Genomic DNA, 14,959 nt, shown 5'->3' with positions numbered 1-14,959 from the left:
CCAACACATAACCTTTACAACCGGTTATTATCTCCTCTGTTTCCTAGACGGGAGGCTGGTACTGAGGCCAGTCTCGGTTTGAAGTATCTGTACTGTCTGCACGGGTCACACTGATGGCAGTGCAGGTCTCCAAGCAAGGGACGCCCTGGCAGGTTCATCCCCAGCATCACTCCAGCTCACTGCCTTACCTAGATGGAAGCCAGGCTCTCAGTCCCTTGCTTTTTTATCTTAAGCCGCAAAAGGTGGCCTTCTTGGTTTGAGTTTTAAAAGCTGCAAAAAGGCTTGAGAGAGATTTGACTCGAAGTGCGTGTGTGCTGTTGTGGTCATCTCTTTGCAACCCCATGGAATGTATCCCACCAGGCTCCTGTGTCTGTGGAATTTTCCAGGCAAGAATTCTGGAGTGGGTTGCTGAACCCTCCTGCAGAGGATCTTCCTGACCCAGGGATCAAACCCCTGTCTCTTGCATCTCCTGTATTGGCAGATGGATTCTTTACCACTGCGCCACCTGGGAAGCCAAATTTGACTTGGGGAATATGGTTTTCTTGAATGGATAATTAAGTCAGGAAAAAACAAAGGACAAAGGAGATCAGAGGCCTGGATACATTTTGGTTTGTTTTGTAGTTCTCTCACCACAGTGATTCACTCAGAAATGATCGATTTTGAACAGTTTTAAAAGGAGCTGGCCTGGGGCAAGTGTAGGCCAGCCCTGAGGAACCAAGATGAGTTGAGACCTAGTGCATTTTTTAAGTGATTTCCAGGGCTGTCCAGGTGTCCTGATTTAAAGGCTGCTTTTTGAGTCAGGAAATTGTGTCTTGTTCCGAGGTTTACTGTCATAAAGCACACAGTCCTGGGGGGTAGTGCTTCAGCTCCGTGAATCACAGGCTGGCCACGCAGACCCAAGCCCATGATTTATTCATGCCATGCCATAGTAGGAATGACAAATATATGAGCCACACGTGGTTCCTGGGATGGGTCTTTAACTGGGGAGGGGCCATAAATCCATAAAGTGAAATGAGGCAGAGCCAGCCACAGCTCATATCATGTCCAGGAGATCTCTTCCTGTTTGATGGGGATGTTCATTCCAGACCTGGTGAAGTTCAGCATCCTTGGAATGTGTCCCTGGGCTTTTCGTGTGCTGTTTCAGTCTGTCGATCAACAGTCTTTGATCCGTTGCTTACAAACCTAAAAAACAGCTCTGAAAAGTAGTTGTTACTAATATTTTGTCTTCTATAAAGTAGACCTGACTTGAATATTTGCTCATAGGCTTTTCAAGAAATTTTTGCTTAGAAAATTCTTCATTGGACTGCTAAGCCATGATCAGTCATCCTTCTTTGCATCTAAGTTTGTGATTGCCAGTGTTGCAGTAAGCTTAAAGTCCTACCTAGCTTTATGAGCTTCATTTAATTCCCCACCTCTGATAAAGAGGTTCTGTTAGAATTGCGCTTGATTTGTATGAGTAATACTCAGTTGAAGAGAAAGAGATCCAGGGGCCGTGTCAGAATAGGAACACTCATTGCTACCATCTTCTATAGTTTTAGCATCTTTACTGCTCTAGGTACTTCCCTGGAGATCCGGTGGTTAAGACTTTGCCTTCCAAAGTAGGGGGTATGGGTTTGATCCCTGGTCAGGGGGCTAAGATCCCACGTGACTCAGAGCCAAAAAAACAAAAACATGAAAAAACACCCAGAAGCTTTTCGGCCGGAACCGCCATCTTCCAGTAATTTGCCAAAATGACCAACACAAAGGGAAAGAGGAGAGGCACCCACTACATGTTCTCTAGGCCTTTTAAAAAACATGGAGTTGTTCCTTTGGCCACATACATGCGAATCTACAAGAAGGGTGATATTGTAGATATCAAGGGAATGGGTAGTGTTCAAAAAGGAATGCCCCACAAATGTTACCATGGCAAAACTGGGAGAGTCTACAATGTTACCCAGCATGCTATTGGTATCATTGTAAACAAACAAGGGCAAGATTCTTGCCAAGAGAATTAATGTGCCTATTGAGCATATTAAGCACTCTAAGAGCCGAGATAGCTTCCTAAAACGTGTGAAGGAAAATGATCAGAAAAAGAAGGAAGCCAAAGAGAAAGGGACTTGGGTTCAGCTGAAGCGCCAGCCTGCTCCACCCAGAGAAGCACACTTTGAGAGGACCAATGGAAAGGAACCTGAGCTGTTGGAACCGGTTCCCTATGATCATGGCCTGAAGGGTGTAAAAATAAAGACCTGGACTGAAAAAAAAAAAGAAAAAGAAAAAATACCCAGAAGCAATATTGTAACAAATTCAATAAAGACTTTAAAAATGGTCCACATCAAAAAAAAAAAAAAAACTTTAAGAAAATAAAATCTTTACTTCTCTTGTTGAAATAAGCAAAGTTTAAAAACTTTTTTAGTTTCCATGGGGGCTTCCCTGGTGGCTCAGACGGTAAAGCGTCTGACTACAATGTGGGAGACTTGGGTTCGATCCCTGGGTCGGGAAGATCCCTTGGAGAAGGAAATGGCAACCCACTCCAGTACTCTCACCTGGAAAATCCCATGGACGGAGGAGCCTGGTAGGCTACAGTCCACGGGTCACAAAGAGTCGGACACAACTGAGCGACTTCACTTACACTTTATAGTAAATTCTAAAACTTCTTTTGAAAGAATATTTCCAATTATCCTTTTCCTGTATCTTTGAGAAGTACAGTGATAGTTGTTGCTTTATTAGTTTCAAACGTATTTCCAATATTATAAACACTACCGTTGCTAATGCAGGAAAATGTCAAAATTTTTAAAAAAATTTTATCAGAAGATTCTACGTCTCCCCCTCCTTCATTGCCTTCCATCACCATATACACCTTACATATATATATGTGTGTGTATATATATATATATATATATATATATGTACATTTATATATACACACACAACGGAAGGATGGGTGTAGGAACCCACTTCCTAATTTATGTCTGGCACTTGACAAGTGGCTGGAACGTGAGGGAGGATGCAGAGAAGATGAGATTCTAGCTGATGGGAGTAACGATTCATCTAACAAATGCAAGCAAGCCACTTGCCTTTTCTTTTCCTATGGAATTTCCCCACCAGATGTTTCATTCCAAACCCATGTAGAAGAGGAGTTGGTCTTATGATTTTCACCAACCTCTTGATAGCAGATGAGTGATGGAATTGTTGAATCATTAATACAGGAAGGGAACAAATTGCAGAGTTTGTCTTCATCTGTTTTGGTCAACAAACGCCTTGGTGATCTTCAGCATCTCCGAAGCCCCAGCATCTCCAGCACCCTAGCAGTCACGCAAATGTGTCCCTAGAGCTTTCAAGGCTTCATAGGCAGCTTGAAGAGTATCTGGGATGTTTACTCATTGGAACTCTTCCTACTCTTTTTTTTTTTTTTTTTCAGACAGTGTACCCAAATCCAGACATGAGATGTTCTGTGTAATGTCTGCTGCTTTATGAAACTGAGGCACACTTAGTCCTCAGTTGTGCCTGAGATGGAGAGTGAGGGCCATGTACCCTGGCATTCTTCTAGCCAGTGTCCCAGCAGGCAGATTGGAGTGCCGTGTGAGCTAAAGGCAAGGCAGGCAGCCCCACGGTAGCATCGTGTGGACAGCTGGCATGGACATGTTATCCATCTCCAACTGGAAAAGGTTAAGTAAACAGGGGGACAGTGACAAAGTGCAGGGATTAATTGCTTAAAGCATTCAGTGATTCTTAAAACAGACATCTAAATAAACGGAAGGGTTCTGGTATTTGAGTTCTGAGGCACAGTGTAAGAAGACTTTATTTTCCTTTGGAAGCAGAAACTTCCTAAGAAAAGAAGACACAGTAAATGATCCAGCCCAAAGTAAGAATGTGACGATAACCAGCAGACTGTTATTTTGAAGGGACTGTATCTTTATAAGGGAGGTTCGTGTTCTGGAATGTTCTGTTCGCATTATACCATCAAACATGCGGCAGGCCTAAAGGACATACTATTATAAAACAGTAAAGACAAAATGAAGGAAAAGGCCATATAAATCTTTTTGTACACATCATCCCCAGATGTTACTATGAGCCCACTACTTAACTTCATCTCTTGAGGCTCATGCTAAGCTGTTTTTACCCCCCAACCCCAGATTTCCAACACAAATCATTGGGTTTAAGACATAATTCACTAGGGATTTTGGTAGGATTTGAGTAAATCCCCAACAAAAAAATCCCTGGGCTTGCCAGCTATTTTTAAAGGCAGAGATTAGAAAGCAGAAGATCCTCAAGTTCACCTGTCCTGTGATGGCCCTTGCCATGAAAATGGCAAGGAGGAAATTTGCCTGTAAATACGTTATAAGATGCTTGCCTTCCAAACCGTCTGTTGGCTGGAGCCACACCACAGGAGTCCACAATATTTTCAAGCCCAGTGATGGTCCATTTTATGAGGATCTGCAGTGTCGTCAGAATTTTAGAGTAAAATAACTGATTGTTTTTACAATGGAATTGGAAGGTTTTGATGTACTTAGTGAATTTGGAAAAGCAAATACAAATATTAAAAATGCAGTCTTGGCAAGAGTGTGGGTCTACTGTTGGTCTTTTAAGTCAGTTCTTTCTGTAAAGTAGTGTGTCTCAAGTACCTTCTTGAAAGATTCTCAAAAGTATAGAAAGCCATCCTCTGAGATTCAGATCCCATGGGTCAGGAGCAGAGAACAGCCTTCTGTTCATAGTCATTTCTGTTATGTTTGAGAACCACTATTTGTAAAGCAAGCCCAGTATACTTCTTTGGCTCACACACCTTTCCACTGCTGTGGACTTGAGTATCTTTGAGGTCTTCTTGGGTTCTACAGGTAAACCCGCTTCCTTCTCAGCAGACACTTTGGGTCAACTTTCAGGTGCTGAGAATTTGCATGTCTGTTTTCTCTGTATGTGCTGTACTTCGGTATGTCGTAAACCTTGTATCATCAAAGGTAGGGTTTGTCTCTGCATTTTGTTGTCCTGGTGTTCTGGGATGGTTTTCCAGAGGAGCGGTGGGGGGCTGACAGGTCTTAGTTCTGCCATCTTGAAATCAGGGCTCCAGTATTGTATTGAAAGTCTGAAAAATTGTGACCAGGATGGGGAGAAGGAAGGCACAGCAGCTTTAGGGGAAAGTCAGTCAGTGGAGGCTTGTTTTTCTTTTAAGACGACCATCCATAGTTGTGGTATGAACAATTCATTTTAGATCAGGTAAAACACGTTCTTCATTTTTATGTGTTCTCTCTGGAAACAGGTGAACATTAGGTGGAATTCGGGAATCACATCTACACTGAACCCGAGAGAAAGCTCACTAACAAGCAAAATCTGTGTAGAGAACCAAGCCTGGGACTCTCACCTGAATGTACTGTCTTCCTTCGTGGTGTAATGTTTCACCATAAATTCCCAGCTTAATGTTATCAAAAGGGGGGCTTACCTGGTAGCTCAGACAGTAAAGAATCCACCTGCAATGCCGGAGACAAGGGTTCGATCCCTGGGTTGGAAAGATCCCTCTGGAGAAGGGAATGGCAACCCACTCCAGTATTCTTACTTGGAGAATCCCATGGACAGGGAAGCCTGGTGGGCTGCAGTCCCATGTGATCACATCCATATCTGTAAGCAAAATGACCTATTAAATGAGCAGATATTATATCTTAACAAGGTATTCCCTCCTCCTCTAGCCTTTCCCCACCGCCCCCCCCCCTTAGGGCTGTATTCTGAGGCTAATTCTTGTCTCTTAATTTCTTTTCTAATTTTTAGATGCCAGTTATATGTGTGTTCTGCTATTTGCAGGTTTTTCATAGATTATCCCTCATGTATACAAAATGCTAAGTGGATTTGAAACATTTAATTAAAGTAGTTAGGACATATGGTCATCTGCTCCAACAAAATTAACGGAGAATTTTGTCTCATTTCCATTTGAGAGTCCAGACTGGGATATTAATTCTGTAAAGTCATTTAGGGGTTCAGAATCATCCTCTCGTTGCCCTGCCATTCCTGCAGTTTTACCTTCATCCACATGATCCACAGTGGCTCACGGCAGCGTGACACCCCAGCAGCCGTGGGGCGGGGGGCAGGGGGCCATGCTGAACTACACACGAGGAGCAAGCTCCTTTAAGTAAAATTCAAAAGTAAGGAAACTTAGAATATCAGAAACAAGAATATGGATGTCCTACCCAGAGAAGGGAATCTCTAGGTACAGTACTGTTTAGAGGAGATTTGAGTTATCCTGATCTGTTGTGAAGAAGTGTTTTTTTTTTTTTTTTTTAAAGTAAGAATGTTGCGAGCTTTCCTGGTGGTCTGGTCTTTAATTAAGAATCCACCTGCCGATACAGGGGACGCGGGTTTGATCCCTGGTCAGAGACCTAAGATTCCCGCGTGCCATAGGGCGACTAAGCCCCATGCTGCACAATTACGGAGCCTGTGCTGTAGATCCCAGGAGGCGCAACTGCTGACGCCGGTGTTCCCTAGAGCCCATGTTCTGCAGCAGGAGAAGCCGCCACAATGAGAAGCCCACGCACCGAAGCCAGAGAGTAGTCCCCGCTGTCTGCAGCTAGAGAACAGCCCACGTGCAGGGACGAAGACCCAGCACAGCCAAAAGTAAATAAATAAGCTTTAAAAAAAAAAGAATGTTGGAACAGAGGATCCAGCTGAGCCTCAGAACAGTCGTCTGGACAGTTTCACACTTATTCCCTTAGTGCCGTCGTTGCTAAAAATATATTTGTAATTCTTTTCTCGAGGGTTGCTTCCAGAGCCAGTGTACTAGGTGCCTCTGAAAATAAACATATTCTTAGACCTCACTGGGGTCCTAAAAACATAACGTCTTGATTTGTTGTCTAACTTCAGTGCCCAGATTTGAGATCAGAACTTAAATTCAGTTTAATAAAAAGAACGTTTGCCATAATTCCAAATACTTGAATAATGTAACAGATTTTGCAGCCAGTTTTAAAGAAAAATTTGGCAGCATTATTAAATAAATGTTTTTATGTATTAATAACTTCCTAAAATGAATTCTTTGAAGAACTTATCTCTCACTTGAAGTTTAAGTACAGGTATATTTTATGAAGGAAGCAAATGGATAATGTTTGCTGTATTTTAAGGAAATACAGGATAAAAAGGATCATCTTTAGATACTGGTAATACTAAACTTTCAGTGGTCTCAGGAGAGCTGGAATCGAGGACATTTATTTTGGAGCAGGAAGACTTAATCATGGAATGTAGTTTATGCCGTATTTATGGTGCCCGTGTGTACAGTATGGTGAGTTTTGACAAATGTGTACACTGTGTAGTTGCCACCATAGTCAAGCTGGACTCCACTTCCGAAGGTCCCCATGTCCCTTTCCAGGTATTCGGCAGCCCCCACCCGCAGTCCCAGGCGCTTACTGATCTGCTTTCTACCTCTTTGTGCATTAGATTACAGTTTTTATATTTAAACAAATGGTAAAGGTACAGGCTTCTGGGTTTTGTGCCCCCCCCCACACACACACATACAAATTGGAGATACAGTCATCAAGTTCTTGCCCTTTTCAGAAGCAGGCAGAAAGCTCTATAACTGAAGTGTCGGTATCACAACAAAAGTCGGGTTTTCCAAAATTGTCATAATCTGTGGTGGGTTGGATATATCAAAATGTTTATTTTTCAGAAAAAAAAAAGTGAGAAGAAAACCTGAACTCCGCTTTCCTGCACAGAATAGTGTTCAGTTAGCCTCCTGGACTGAGCCCTGGGTGCCGTGTTTAGTTGCTCAGTCGCGTCCAACTCTTTTCTACCCCGTGGACTGCAGCCCGCCAGGCTCCTCTGTCCACGGGGATTCTCCAGGCAGGAATACTGGAGTGGGTTGCCATGCCCTCCTCTAGGTGATCTTACTGAGCTCCACCTACCAGCAGTTTCTGCCTTTGCGTTAATTTTGATTCTTCTCAGAGACTTCTGAAATACTGGATGAAGTCCATCCACACCAGAATGACGTCTCTTCCCCTTTCCCTCACCAGTGTGTCTCTCAGCAGAGATCAGTCTCTTCCCCTTGTTTCAGGAGTGGAGACCTGGGACACGCACCACAGCTGTGTGGGCAGAGGCCTGGCCACTAGCTGGGAGCAGGTCACAGGAGCCGGGACCCCCGCACACGCTGCTGGACCCAAGTGTCCTAAGACAGTCTGTGTTCAGTGATGTTTGCAAGTTTCTTTCCAGTGGCAAAACAGAAATGCAGTACTGATTCTATGTCCCATATTCTTTGAATAGAGTAGTGATTCGTCGCAGTCCTCCTGTTGGTTCAGGAATGCAGAGTCAGCAGCATTCTGTTCCTTGTCCTTTAAACCATGTTTGTTTGTAACGTGAGAGTTCTCCACATCTGTAACATGAGAGTTGGCGCATCTCTAGCAACAGCCTCCTGACCCTTCTGCTTCCAGAAGCATCTCTCTCCTTGCCTCTGAGTCTGTTTCTCTAGACCTCACTGTACTTTTCTGGAACTCTTGATGCTTCTGTATTATATTCAAAATCAGATCATTTCTTCTTCAGCATCTTGAGTACCCTCTGTCTGCCGGGTTCTGGTTAGAACCCTCAAGAATTTCACAGCCTGTGTTTACTCCTTCCTGCTATCCCAGACCATCTGTGCTCCAGTTCAAAGCTACCTTCAGCATCCCCCTCAGTCCGTCCGTCCTTGTAGAAACCCATTCATCCAGTCATGTAGTGTGTCCTCACGTGACTGCTTCTATGGATGTCACTTTCTCTGTCTTTATTATTATCTCTGCCAAAATAGGCCCACTGAATTGCCGTGTCTTCAGCCCAAGGCAGTTTTCTCTGTCTGGGGTATTACCTACTTCAGTACTTAACAGCCCATACGATTTATTGGCACTTACCATTTTTGTTTCATCTCACTCATTGTACTGAAATCTCACAGTTAAAAGAAGAGAAGTTGCTCAGTCGTGTGCGACTCTTTGCGATTCCATGGACTGTAGCTTGCCAGGCTCCCCCGTCCATGGAATTTTCCAGGTAAGAGTACTGGAGTGTGTTGCCATTCCCTTCTCCAGGGGATCTTCCTGACCTGGGGATCGAACCTGGGTCTCCCAACGTTGCAAGCAGACGCTTTACCTGCTGAGCCTCCAGGGAAGCCCTAAAAGGACAGACTTTTTTAAAAAAGTACAAAAAATTAGCAAGCCAAATAAATTTAGAGATCAATAAACTCGTAGAAACATTAAAAGGAAACTTTAAAGACCCCGTATGTGGAGATGGGTTGAAGGACACCCACAGTGCAACTACCCATTCACCTGAACCATGAATGCCCTGGAGAGGAGTGCAGAACAGAGAGAAATCAGCAGCCCAGGAGAGAGCCCAGGCCTTTCAGGTGGAGCATGACCCCACGTGGAAACACACGGTCCTGGAGGACATTCATGAAAAAGTGGGTTGAAAATCGTCGCTGGTCCGGTATTAGGCCCAGGTGTTTGATGTGGAGTAAAAAAACCTGATGAGGCTGGACAGTAGGAAGGGGGCGAAGTCAAAGCAGGCATTTTAAGAATCTCGCAGGCTGGTGATAAAAGGCAGGTGGGACCACAGTAGTGAGCATGCCAGATACACAGCAGTGGGCTAATTAAAAACTGTTCAAAAGGAGGATCCAACCAAACTTGTGTATTGGTTCTGGGGAACAAGAGGAAGTCAAATCATTTCAGTGTTGGCAGTCTGTGGGCCTCAGATTCAGTTAACATTGAATGAGAGTTTCGTTATAATGGCTGGAAAATGTGACATTTACATTAAAGGTAGTTCTGGGTATCTTAGTAAAGGCGGCTGGAGAGGACAGAAGACGCTCAGGAACCAGAGTTTGGAAGATCAGGCATTTCAGCCAGGCTCACCCTCCCAGGCCCACCGACAGCCACACTCACAGCTTTCGCAGGTGGTGTGTCTGCCCTGCTCCCCGAGACTTCCGTCAAGGGAGGCTGGAGGAAGCAAGTCCTGAAGGGGACCTGCTCACCAAGTGAAATGGAGAGCGAAGGATTTCACTCTGGATAGTTAATTGGTTAAATTTGAGTCAAGGGGGCCTTTGTGAGAGAACCAGGACTTCAGATTTACCTTAACATTGGGGTAGATTTAGACTCTGCGTGCACATCCTTGACAGAGGTCCGTCCAGAGCCACCAATCTCATTGTTGCTTCATCTGCTCGCTCTCCGGAGGTTTTCTGGATTATGGAATTTATGAAACATGATGATATAATCAGGCCATTTGAAATACCCAGTTGGAGGAAGAGGGAGAAACAAACCCTTCTAACATGCCTTCAGTCTTACTCCATTTCTGTCTTGCGTTTCTGTTACACCCACAGGCTTATCTAGGACTCTTAAATTACTAGTCACCGTCATTCCAACACTGCGGTTATTTCTCTCAGTCACTAGTGAGAGAGGGCTCATGGATCATCCTCAAAGGTTCAGGAATCACCGGAGGATTTTGAGCCTCACTTGCCGTGGATTTTTGCCTTTTGCTTATGAAATCTGCTGGAAGAGGGAGGGGACAGAGGAGGTGGTCTTACCATTTCTTGAAGCTGAGTTGCCACAGCTGAACTTATTGAGACATATTGATTCTGTTAGCATTCACAGGTCAAAGGGCAGGTTCAGCTGTTCGGGTAGTTAAAGCCCCAGGGATGGAGTGACCAGACTAATGACTTAAAGTTAGATTTCTGTTACTGCCTCCTCATTATGCAGGTCAGGTGGCCTGTTGGTCATGCAGTGGGAGGTCACTAATCACCTTGAAGGGTTTCGTGTGCACATTTTTCAGTTTTTGCTTTATAACTAGGAAAAGCCACTAACAGAACAAGGGGAGTAATTTGGGTGGGAGAGCGTTTTGGTTCCTGTTTTCTCTGTGGTCTGTGTACTTTCCCTTTTCTGTTTTATGTGTTACTGCTGTGGGCTTATGGAGGCTGAAGTCGGAAGGTGTCCCACCAGCAAGTGCTCTTTTCTGTAGAGAGCCTTCAGTTAGCAAAGCTGCTGAGGTCAATTATCCGTCCCCACCAAGCCTCATTTTCTCTGAAATAAGCCTTAGTAGTATTAGAATAGCTGACCTTAAGATCACAAGTCATTGACTCTGATTAGAAAGGAACTGTTTATTTTTTTCGTCTTCATACTTTTCTGTACCTTTCCATTTTTCTCCAATGAATGGATGTGACTTCATTGTCAGAAAGTATCTTGTTTTTCAAAGAAACAATTATATTAAGAATGCATGCATGCATGCTAAGTCGCTTCAGTCATGTCTGACTCTGTGCTACCCCATAGACGGCAGCCCACCAGGCTCCTCCATCCACAGGATTCTCTAGGGAAGGATACTGGAGTGGGTTGCCATTTCTTTCTCCAATATTAAGAATAGATGGCTACTAAAATAAAATTTTTTGCTGTTTGTCTTTTTTTTTTTCAGTCTAAATTCCGTTCCTCTGAAATGCAGGGTATTCTTAAAATTTTAATTTAGACACTTGAATGCTCCCTGTAAAGCTTAGCCCTGTAAGTTTACCTACTGATATTGTCTTTACTATCACTTGTACTGAGGGAACAGGACTTTTTCTTATTCCCCAAAAGTTAGATGAATTATGGTTTATCACCTTTACATTTTGTGCCCATCCCCCAAATTATTCTCAAGAAGTTCTCCCCTGTGGTGTCTGTTGCAAATTTACCAAAATCTAGATAGATTGATACTATCTCTGTCTTCTTCCAAAAGCAAGAGAAAAACCCAAAAACTAATAAACCCACAAAAGATACTGACATTACCAAGTTAACATCATCATATGTACAATGTGTGATCAAAACCTTTTATTCTCTTGACCTTGAATTGCCCTTTTTAGGCACATACACATGTAAGAAATCAATATCAAGAGTGTACTTTTAAAATGGAAAGGACAGTGGTATGTTAATCTGCTAGGGAATTTTTAGAGGGTGAGAGCCTTGGGTATTGGGAGAGAAATTTTGATTCTGTGCAGTTCATAGCATATTATCAATGAGCTATATAATGAACACTCAATAAGAAATAAATAGCATCCATGACATAAAATTTCTATTTGAATCATATAGAAAAAGGAAAAAGTCTACAAAACATGTATCTTATTAAGGAGGCACCATTCCAATGGCCCAGACGCCAATGCCACATCCTTTATTTTAAAATTTAGAGTCTGAGTTGTCATCTGTTATATTGCATTTGGAGAATGTGACATTTTACCCCAGAGAATAACTCTACCATATTAGCTGGCCAAGCATATCGTTTATAAGAGTCAAGATGCTTGAATTCAGTCAAGATGCTTCAACAACATAGGCTGCTTATTAGTATTTCATATTGTCATGCTTCTTTCCTTAAGCACAGAATGGAACTCAGATCCCGTGGCCTTTTGTCTGGCATTGAGCAAGCATTCTCATGACTTGGTCTAACTGGACAGAATAATTTCTCTTTCACTCGTCTTCTGTTACTTGCCTGTTGCTAAATGTGTGATTCTGACTTGGATGCACAGAAACGCAGCCCCCTTCTTGAAAAAGTGCATTTCTCATTCCAGCTTGTCAGTCTCCGTGCTCCCCGAAAGGGAACAGATGACAGCAATCAGCAGGAAACCGCAGAGCGAGACCATCTTGAACTCCTTCACCTTTAAGCTCATTTCACCACTTAACATATTTTTTTCAAGTGGTCAGTGGATATATTTAGACTGTCGTTATCCCTTTGGTGTCGACTAGAGCTTCATGGGATAAGCCATCTGCCATTTCTTAGAGTCACAGAAAGTAGGGACAGTGGAAAGTTATCCTGGGGTCAGTGAATCTTCCCTTCCAACAGCAAAGACTCATTAAACAAATCTTCATTTCCGTGACGTAAACTGACCTACATCTTCCATTTGTTAGGACCGCTTGTTCAGAGTTCCCCAGACCTCCCCATCCAAATACGGAATATCCTTGTCAGAACATTCAAAAGAGAGCCTTCCAGTTTGTGGCTGAACTAAAACTCTTCCATATGACTGCTATTGAAGCCTAATTATCTTAACAAGAGACAGAAGCAAGGTTAAACTTGGGCAGTGCCTTCTCAGATTCAGCACTTCCTCGGGTCAAAAGCTCAGGCCACTTATATAGTTCCTGTAAATCAAAGCTGTCTTCTTCCAGATGACTTGTTCCATAAAAGATGAGCTCCAGAGGAATTCATTTGGACTATGAGACTAATTGTTCACCAGCTTCCTTCTGATTATTTTGTAAATTTCTTAGTTCAACATCCCACCCCCACCCTAAAATCCCACCTTCTTTTCCTTCTGGATATGAACCAAAAATAGTTTTTAGCTAAACCACGTGGAATCAGTAGAGTTTAAATTGTTGTTTCAAAGTGTGCAGATCATTGCCAAATAAAGCCCCGTTGTTGTTCAATCACTAAGTCGTATCTTTTTGCGACCACCATGAACTGCAGCACACCAGGCTTCCATGTCCTTCACTGTCTCCCGGAGTTTGCTCAGACTCATGTCCATTGAGTCGATGATGCCATCCAACCATCTCATCCTCTGTCAGTCCCCTTCTCCTCCTGCCCTCAGTCTTTCCCAGCATATGGTCTTTTTCAATGAATTGGCTCTCTGCATCAAGTGACCAAAGTATTGGAGCTTCAGTATCAGTCCTTCCAATGAATGTTCAGAGTTGATTTCCTTTAGGATTGACTGGTTTGATCTCCTTGCAGTCCAAGGGACTCCCAAGGGTCTTCTCCAGCACCACAGCTGCTCAAAAGCATCAGTTCTTTGGCGCTCAGCCTTCTTTATGGTCCAACTGTCACATCTGTAACTGCCTACTGAAAAAACTATAGTTTTGGCTAGATGGACCTTTGTTGGCAAAGTGATGTCTCTGCTCTTTAATATGCTGTCTAGGTTTGTCATAGCTTTCCTTCCAAGGAGCAAGCGTCTTTTAATTTCATGGCTGCAGTCACCATCTACAGTGATTTTTGGAGCCCAAGAACATAAAATCTGTCACTGTTTCTATTGTTTCCCCATCTATATGCCATGAAGTGATGGGATCGGATGCCATGATCTTCATTTTTTGAATATTGAGTTTTAAGCCAGCTTTTTCACTCTCCTCTTTCACCTTTATCAAGAGACTCTTCAGTTCTTTGCTTTCTTTCATAAAGGTGGTATCATCTGCATATCAGAGGTTGTTGGTATTTTTCCCAGCAGTCTTGATTCCAGCTTGTGATTGATCCAGCCCAGCATTTCACATGATGTACTCTGCACAGAAGTTAAATAAGCAGGGTAACAGTATACAGCCTTGATGTACTGATTTCCCAATTTTGAAATTGGGAAATGCATACCACTTCAATGTTCTTGCCTTGAGAACACCATGAACAGTATGAAAAATACAGCTCTGACTGGAAACTTCTTTGTATTGATGAGATAAAGAGATCCATAGATGCCCCAGGAACAGCTGACTGGGTTCCTAAATCCTGTTTACTAATGTTTGCGGTTTGTTATACATTCTGTACATAAAAATGTGTTCAGTTTTAGTGGTACCTGGTTTCTCTGGAAGCCACAGAATACTTATCAAAAGGATGAGTCAAATCAGTAAAACATGTAAATGACAGGATAGTTCTTACCTGGGGAAAAAAAAAAGTTGTTAATGTTGTATACTTTTCCAAGTTTAACTACAACTGGATCTAAGGAACTCTTTATTCAGATGTCAGTGTAACGATCTGATAAAAACATTTAGAGTCAAGAGGACCTGAATGGGATTCCTGCCCAGACCCCAAGCTCAGGTGTGAACTTGGGCAGCTGAGACCTAGCTTCTACCCCCATAAATGGGGTGATGATGGTAGTTAGCCAAGAGGATGGCCGTGAGGGCTGAAGTCTGGGCGCGTTCTCTCTCATGCAGGCAGGAAGCCCTTCTGGCCGCCATCAGTGAAAAAGATGCCAACATAGCTCTCTTGGAACTGTCGTCCTCGAAGAAGAAGACTCAGGAGGAAGTGGCTGCCCTGAAGCGGGAGAAGGATCGGCTGGTACAGCAGCTAAAGCAGCAGGTATGACTGATGG

General features: G+C 43.2%; 1 protein-coding gene and 1 pseudogene across 16 annotated transcripts in view; both read left to right on the top strand.

Moving 5' to 3' along the window:
• ERC1 (ELKS/RAB6-interacting/CAST family member 1) overlaps positions 1-14,959 on the top strand; it is a 274,696-nt gene that overhangs the window by 193,684 nt on the left and 66,053 nt on the right. For all 16 annotated transcript variants that reach the window (XM_043441413.1, XM_043441404.1, XM_043441412.1 and 13 more), the window contains one exon: positions 14,802-14,946. In XM_043441413.1, coding sequence (XP_043297348.1) covers positions 14,802-14,946 — 145 coding nt within the window. The remainder of the gene's footprint in view (positions 1-14,801; positions 14,947-14,959) is intronic.
• On the top strand, positions 470-2,388 carry LOC122423908 (annotated as a pseudogene).

This window comes from Cervus canadensis, chromosome 21 (assembly GCF_019320065.1).
Source record: "Cervus canadensis isolate Bull #8, Minnesota chromosome 21, ASM1932006v1, whole genome shotgun sequence".
NCBI lineage: Eukaryota > Metazoa > Chordata > Mammalia > Artiodactyla > Cervidae > Cervus > Cervus canadensis.
The sequence above is the reverse complement of the archived record's forward strand: the minus strand, read 5'-3'. Positions and strand labels throughout refer to the sequence as shown.